Source organism: Vigna unguiculata, chromosome 10 (assembly GCF_037176805.1).
Source record: "Vigna unguiculata cultivar grain cowpea cultivar isolate G323 ecotype 2 chromosome 10, ASM3717680v1, whole genome shotgun sequence".
NCBI classification, from domain to species: domain Eukaryota; kingdom Viridiplantae; phylum Streptophyta; class Magnoliopsida; order Fabales; family Fabaceae; genus Vigna; species Vigna unguiculata.
In genome coordinates, this window is record NC_140801.1 from 12,463,705 (window position 1) to 12,470,823 (window position 7,119).

At 32.5% G+C, this 7,119-nt stretch overlaps 1 protein-coding gene across 2 annotated transcripts; it reads left to right on the forward strand.

Annotated features, from left to right (window-relative positions):
- Window positions 1–3,239: 3,239 nt before the first annotated feature.
- On the forward strand, window positions 3,240–4,986 carry GONST3 (golgi nucleotide sugar transporter 3). Of its 2 annotated transcripts, none has more exons than XM_028052714.2 (2): window positions 3,240–3,395; window positions 3,523–4,986. In XM_028052714.2, exon 2 carries the CDS (start codon window positions 3,580–3,582, stop codon window positions 4,738–4,740), a length of 1,161 nt encoding a protein of 386 aa, XP_027908515.1. In that variant the 5' UTR covers window positions 3,240–3,395; window positions 3,523–3,579; the 3' UTR covers window positions 4,741–4,986. The 2 variants fall into 2 exon arrangements, with proteins under 2 accessions (XP_027908515.1, XP_027908516.1); XM_028052715.2 differs by having other exon boundaries at window positions 3,246–3,395; window positions 3,509–4,986.
- The last annotated feature ends 2,133 nt before the right edge of the window (window positions 4,987–7,119 follow it).

Below are 7,119 nucleotides of genomic sequence, written 5' to 3' on the forward strand. Positions count from 1 at the left end.
GTATGTACAATTGTTAAATTTGTTAAGTGTTAGTAAGTTATGCAATTGAGTTGTGAGAAGCATAAAATGTGTGATCTAGTTTTGGTTAGGAATATCTTTGTGAAATTATTTAAGTGATTCAAAATTTCTAAATAGTAGGATGTTTACTAAGTGGGGATTAACTCAAGAGGAGACAAATTAATCAATCAAAGCTCAAAGAGGAAATTTAGAGTTCTGATACACCGTCAGACACCACTAATATTGTTGGGTGTCATATTGGGAGTAGGTTCTCTAGTTTGGCTATCGTTGGACAAGATTTCTCCTCATTGGGCTATTAGAGAGCTCACTAACTTAGTGTCTTCAAGCGCCACCTAGGACCGTTAGAAGCCAAAATTCAAATTAAATATAGGATTGCTAGGCGTCGAAGCTAGCGTTGGACGAGATTCTTCCAAGGGCTTCTCTGTTTAGAATTTCGCTGAGTGGGGGGTTTTTGGCGTTAAGCAGAACCAGACAACTTTCAATTGCTTATTTTGAAATCTTATGAGATGTTATTTGATATGTTTATGTATGTATGATAAATTATGATAAGTATAGCTCATTGTATGTGTGATGTAGAATTAAAAAGGGTGAAGCAAAGTTATCTTGGTATTGATCTAGGTGTTTCCATGGAGGAAATCCAAATTTGCTATAAGTTTCTCTAGTGTATTCATTGATGTAGGGATCCTAAAGTGGAGGTTATCTTGACACTCTAATAACTATTTAGACTCATATAGAGGAGAATGAGTTAGTTGGAGAGAGCAGTAGGAGGTCCTAGTCTAAGGGTGGTTCCAAGGCCTTTATGACGAGGGAAGGACTAACTTTATGTGTGGTTGGTTGAAACCCAATGACAATGGTTCTACAGAACAGTAAAGGCCACCACAAATGCAAAACTTCCAAGGATCTAATATCAATGTATGTATTTGAATAATTGAGTCTATAAGTATCTTTTGATACATGATATTTTAGTGTAATGTTAATTTGGAATGGTATACTTGCTATGTTATGATAAAATTATTGTATTTGATACTCCTTTTGTAAATTAGCTTACCTTCTCGTGTTTGTTGGTTTCCTTGTGTTTGTTTTTTTTATTTGCAATGATCACCTTAAATGGTGTAAGTAGATGAGGATGTAAGAGTTGATCTACCTTAGGAGGGAGATAAAGCAATTGTCTAATCACTAACATAAAAAAAATGCCTTTTAGTCTTTATTTTAGGTTTTTTACGTTTGTTGCAAGTCTGCAAGTCAAACGTAACTACGGGAGATGTAAATTTACGTTTGTTACATTTATAACAAAGGTAAATATACGTCTGTTACAAAGGCAACAAATATAATTTTTAAATTATGAATACAAATAAAAATAAATTTAATGATTACCTTCCCTTACTTAAGGGTAGGCTCTTAATACAACTTTCTCCTACACAACTTCAAAACTTAGGGGTGCTTTATTTACACAAAGAAAAGTCCGATCAATGATTGGAGCATGACTTTATGATCACAAACAAATAAAGACCCACCTAAAGTGTATAAAGGTTGCATGCAACCAAAAGTAGGCCACATGCAAAAAGAAAACAAATTGATTCAAAGAAGTAGAAATTAAACTTACTCAAAAGATAAAATTGATCGGTAAAAAATGTTCATTAACTCTTCAATTTCAACGTGATGGAGTTAAATTTTGAAAATGATGAGAAATGAAGAAGAAATTGGAAGAAGAAAAGAAGAGATTAAACATGGCTATGAAAAGGAGACCGAGAGAAAAAGAGATATACACAACGGTGTTTCGTTTGCATTTCTCATTCTCTCCCTCTTTAATTACTTATTTTATTTTTTTTATTATAAATTTTCTCTTTCTCTTTTTTTTAGTTATCTTGAATATATATATATATATATATATATATATATATATATATATATATATATATATATATATATATATATATATATATATATATATATATATATATATATATATATATATATATATATATATATATATCCTGATATTTTTTGGATAACTCTTTCATCATATTCTAGATTATAGATGATATGTTTTAATTATTAAATATATGATGTTTTATTTTAGTAGTATTATTCTATTAAAGTGAAATGTTATGGTAATCATATTTATCTTTATTAAAACATTATTAAAAGAAGGAAATAAATTTATATCGTGATATTTAATTATAATATTACGTATTTTATTTATAAATATGAGAGAAAGTTGAAATTAGAAATATGATAAGTCATACAAAATTAATTCAGAACATATCTCTTTGAAAAGTGTTTAATAATTTTATTCCAAAATTCAATCCAAATTAAATCGTAAAATATTAATTTAGTTTAAATTTTATATTAAATTTAAATTAACTGAAACCAATTTTTTTTTTTTTTATGTTTCTTTATGATTGTTTAATAAGAAAATAAATCAAATCAAATTGCACATACCCGTAATTTGAATTAATTATTTATAGAATAAAAATAAATTTTAAAAAGATGTTGGTCTCATAAATTTGAAAAGTTTGTACATTATTATTATTATTATTATTAAACGAAATTGCTTTTGGTCCACAATAGTTGTTTTCCATTTTATTCTTTATAAATTTGTTAATTTTGTTCCGGACTTTGAATTTTGTTAATTCTTTATTGTGCATTGGTAACATGTTAACGAGTGAGTGTTCTGCAAGTAATTCTTAAATTTTATTTTATTTAGAGAAAGAATATCAGTCGACCAATATAATGAAAATAATATTATTTTTCTTTAGTAAATTTTTTTATTCCTTTTATTTAACTATCGAAATTCAAAGAGAATAAATTAGAAAAATATGTAACGTAGGAGCATAAAGTGAAAAAAAATTATTAGATATCAAAATTATTATGGAGGAAAACAAAACAAAAATATATGAATATCATTCCAATCTAATCATAGACATGTCACTAAACTAATATTAACAAATGTTAGAAATTAAATCATAAATAAAACTTTCACTCAACATTGGAACATAAAAATAATATGCTACCTAGATATCATAAATCAGTAAAGTAACATTTATAAATGAATCAAAATTTTATTCATTATTAAAAAATGTTATTAAAAGCATTTACAAAAGGGAGAAAGAGTAACTTAAGCCTTAAAATATGTTAGTGACATGTGATTTTAATACAAGAGTGTAAGAAATCTATTATCTTCTTCTGATATATATATAATAATAAAAGCTACAAGTTGTGAAAAATTTAATAACCCTGTAGATGTAACGGCACGCGTACTTTTTTTGTTTATTAATTAATAATAATTTTAGAGGAACAAATCCAGGAATGAATCAAGTGAAGAAGAAGAAGAAGTAGAAAAGAAGGGGTTTTGTGGTGTGCGTGATTCCATTCTGGTAAGCCCCTTTCTCACTTTCTTCGATCCTTCGCTGCAATTTGCAATGCATCAAATCGTGCCCTTTGATTCCACTCACTATTCCCAATATACTATGCGTCACACTTAGAACAGATCTACATTTTCAGGCATAAATTTGTGTTGAATGTAAAAATCAACAACGCGTGATTTTGGAGTCTGTTCCGATGTCTAAAGTAATTGACGTGGAAAACCCTAGTGATAATCCCACTGTTCAAAAGGGTGTGGATTTGAATGTGAATGTGAATGCGAATGCGAATGTGGATTCGAGTGATGGTGAGGGAAATTGGTACACTGCATTGGTGCATCAAATTTCAGTGTATGGTGTTGCTGCTGGGTATTGCTTATCTGCTTCTTTGCTTTCCATAATCAACAAATGGGCAGTGATGAAATTCCCTTACCCGGGTGCCCTAACCGCCCTGCAGTACTTCACCAGCGCCGCCGGGGTTTTCCTCTGCGGCCGGATGAAGCTCCTGGAGCATGACCCCCTTGAGCTTATGACAATGTGGCGGTTTTTGCCGGCGGCAATAATATTTTACTTGTCGCTTTTCACCAATAGTGAGTTGCTCCTCCATGCCAATGTTGACACATTCATAGTGTTCCGATCGGTTGTGCCTTTGTTTGTTGCGGTAGGGGAGACGCTGTTCCTGCACCAGCCGTGGCCGTCGGGGAAGACGTGGGCCTCCCTGGGCACCATCTTTGCCGGCAGTGTGCTCTATGTGGTCACAGATTATCAGTTTACTTTCATGGCTTACACCTGGGCATTGGCCTACTTGGTTAGCATGACCATAGATTTTGTTTACATAAAGCATGTGGTAATGACCATTGGCTTGAACACGTGGGGTCTTGTGCTGTACAATAATCTTGAGGCTCTTCTGCTTTTTCCCCTGGAGCTGCTGATTATGGGTGAGCTAAAGAAGATTAAGCATGAGATCCAAGATGAGTCTGATTGGCACACATTCCAAGTCATTTTGCCAGTGGGATTGTCGTGTCTGTTTGGTCTGTCAATCTCTTTCTTTGGATTTTCTTGCCGCAGGGCGATTTCTGCCACAGGTTTTACTGTCCTTGGTATAGTGAACAAGTTGTTGACAGTTGTTATTAATTTGGTAATATGGGACAAGCATTCCACATGGGTGGGTACAGTGGGTCTTCTGATTTGTATGCTGGGTGGGATTATGTATCAGCAATCAGCAAGCAAGCCGAAGGCTGCAAAACAGGCGAGTGAACAGGAAAAGGAAGAGGAGCAACAGAAATTGCTTGAGATGCAAGACAATTCAGAGACCAATATAAAAACTAATGAAGTTAATAAATCAAGGGAGGAAAGCTGAAATTACTTTCACGTAGGACGATTTCATATTTCCTTTCAAGTGTATGTTTGTTTACAGGTATTTGGTATAAAATATGCTCTCATTTTTTGTAACTGCTAATTCATGATTCTTTACTACGCTGTCTCCTTGAATGGCAAGCTCTTTGGTATCCTCGTACGTAGGGTTTTATTTACTTTAGTGGCTGTCATGTAAAATCTATTATTTAAGTACTTGATAGATAAAAGGTTATTCAATTTGGTTCTTTCACTTTTAATCTTTTAAACCGAATCATTTTATGCTTCAAATTTCAGTTTGTTCTTTTCCTGCTCTTAATGCTTCAAATTCAGACTGTTATCAATCATGCTTTCTCTGTTTTTGTCATGGATATGATGATTACACATGACTGTATTTATGTAATCCCCATAATTTTAAGTTTATTTGATAGATATCTGATGATTGGCCTGGCCAGCTTGGAACACATTCTCATTATGTCCTAGTCCGACTTAGTTTCTAATACACATTAATAAGGTACTTGTATCAATGCAATAATTACAACCGAAGCTACTCCTAGATTATCCTTGCAGCTATGAGAACAAACGGTCTGTCTTTGTAAGAGAAAATAACACTGATAAATGTTGTCTTCTCAACCGGGTTTCTCTTGCCCTGAAGTTCGCAACTCCACTCTTACCTCCAGTTTAACAGTAAGATTTTTGCCCCGTGTGGGTTCGTTTGTATTTGTTTTCTCACTTTAATTCTGCTAAATTAATTCCTTTTTCTTAGTGTTTTTTGTATGTTATTAAGTTATTGCAGAAGATGGATTCATGTTTGTTGAAATCAATTGCTTACTATGACAATGCTTTAAAATGGGGTTTCCTCAATCTTGTGCCAAATGCCAATACCTTTGGGCTCATTAAGTTTGGTGTTGTTCACTTGACAGATAGAGGTAGCTTTTCAGATGTGGTTACCTCTGAAATAATTTTAAACTAAAGCCGTGTTTGTTTTGACTAATGCACTTAGTAAGAAAACCCAATGATGGGTTAAAAATTAAAATGCTACTACATGAGAAAAATACAAAGGAATAGATAATGAATTTGAGAGAGCTTCATCACTCCTTTCATATGTTCTCATATTTATATTGATGGATTTCTGATACAATGAGTACAGGGAAGAACAAAGATCAAACTAGAGTCCTATCCTAGGTACAAAGATAGGTACAACTCATATAGCAGTTTTCCAATACAACTATTTCCTACCTATATTTAATACATATTTTAATACTACTCAAGTAGATTAGTTAGGCTATATGCATTTCATATTAATTGTTGCTAAATGGAGGCCATGGTGCTGTAGCATAGTGGATTTCCTGCAAAACCCAACTATTTATCAATGCAATTTTAAGGTTATGGTAGAAGCCATTTTTATTCAAATGGGGTTATGGATCCCTTGTTTTTTTGGAATTACTTTTAAAAACTTAGCTATAAGCCGATATATGTTATTTTTTCATCTTGGTAATGTTAATTCTTTTTCCAATCTAAAAGGTCAACTGATAGATCCTTTGGTAGGCATTCAATCCAGTTCTTAAACCATTATAATTTTAGTACTTTACATCTGAGTAGTTGTAGAACCTGGAAGAATGAAAAGAAAGTGGGGATAGTGTACACCCCAAAGAACAGGAAAGTAAGGTAAAACAGTTGGAAATTGGAATAGTTATATTTGATTGGGAAGGAGTTGTTAGGTTGGTTGTTGGGCAGATGAAGTTGTAAACAATGGGTGATTGTATCTAAATAGTTGGAGAACTAGAGTGGGTAGAGAACCAGACTATTAGAAAATAGATTTTATCATTAACTCAATCTCACAAAACATGTAAAGTTTACACTCACTTATATACTCTATTTTAGTCATATCTCTAGAGGATGTGAGATTTCTAACACATTCTTCATGCTGAGGATTGAACATCTGAAACCTGGGATTAGAAAGTTGAGGGTGCAAAAATAGGCCTACTACCAAGCAACTAGAATAGACTCTATTTTGGTCATATCTGAGATGTGGGATCTTTAACGCAACTTTTCAATTGAGAGTGGTTAGTTAGACAATGGGTAATATGATAAGTCCAATAAATCTCATTAGAATAGATTAGTATACCAAAATGAAAAGTGAACTTTAAACTTAACCTCCAAATAAAAGTTTTGAAGTGGGGTTTGAATTCACTTATATATTCTATTTTAGTCATACTCTTGTTGATATGGATCTCCAACTCAAACCTTTAGAGTGGAGTTTGGGAACTATGCAAGTGGTTCAGTTGTCATATATGGTAACCTTTGTTTAAATGAAAACCATTGGAATGAGAATTCTTACCTTTAATCTCCGTCTGTGTTTCAGTAAACCTTTACAGAATTGTGC

Coding starts and splice junctions, on each gene's coding strand:
- GONST3 (XM_028052714.2), top strand. CDS start 3,580: ATGTCTAAAGTAATTGACGTGGAAAACCCTAGTGATAATCCCACTGTT.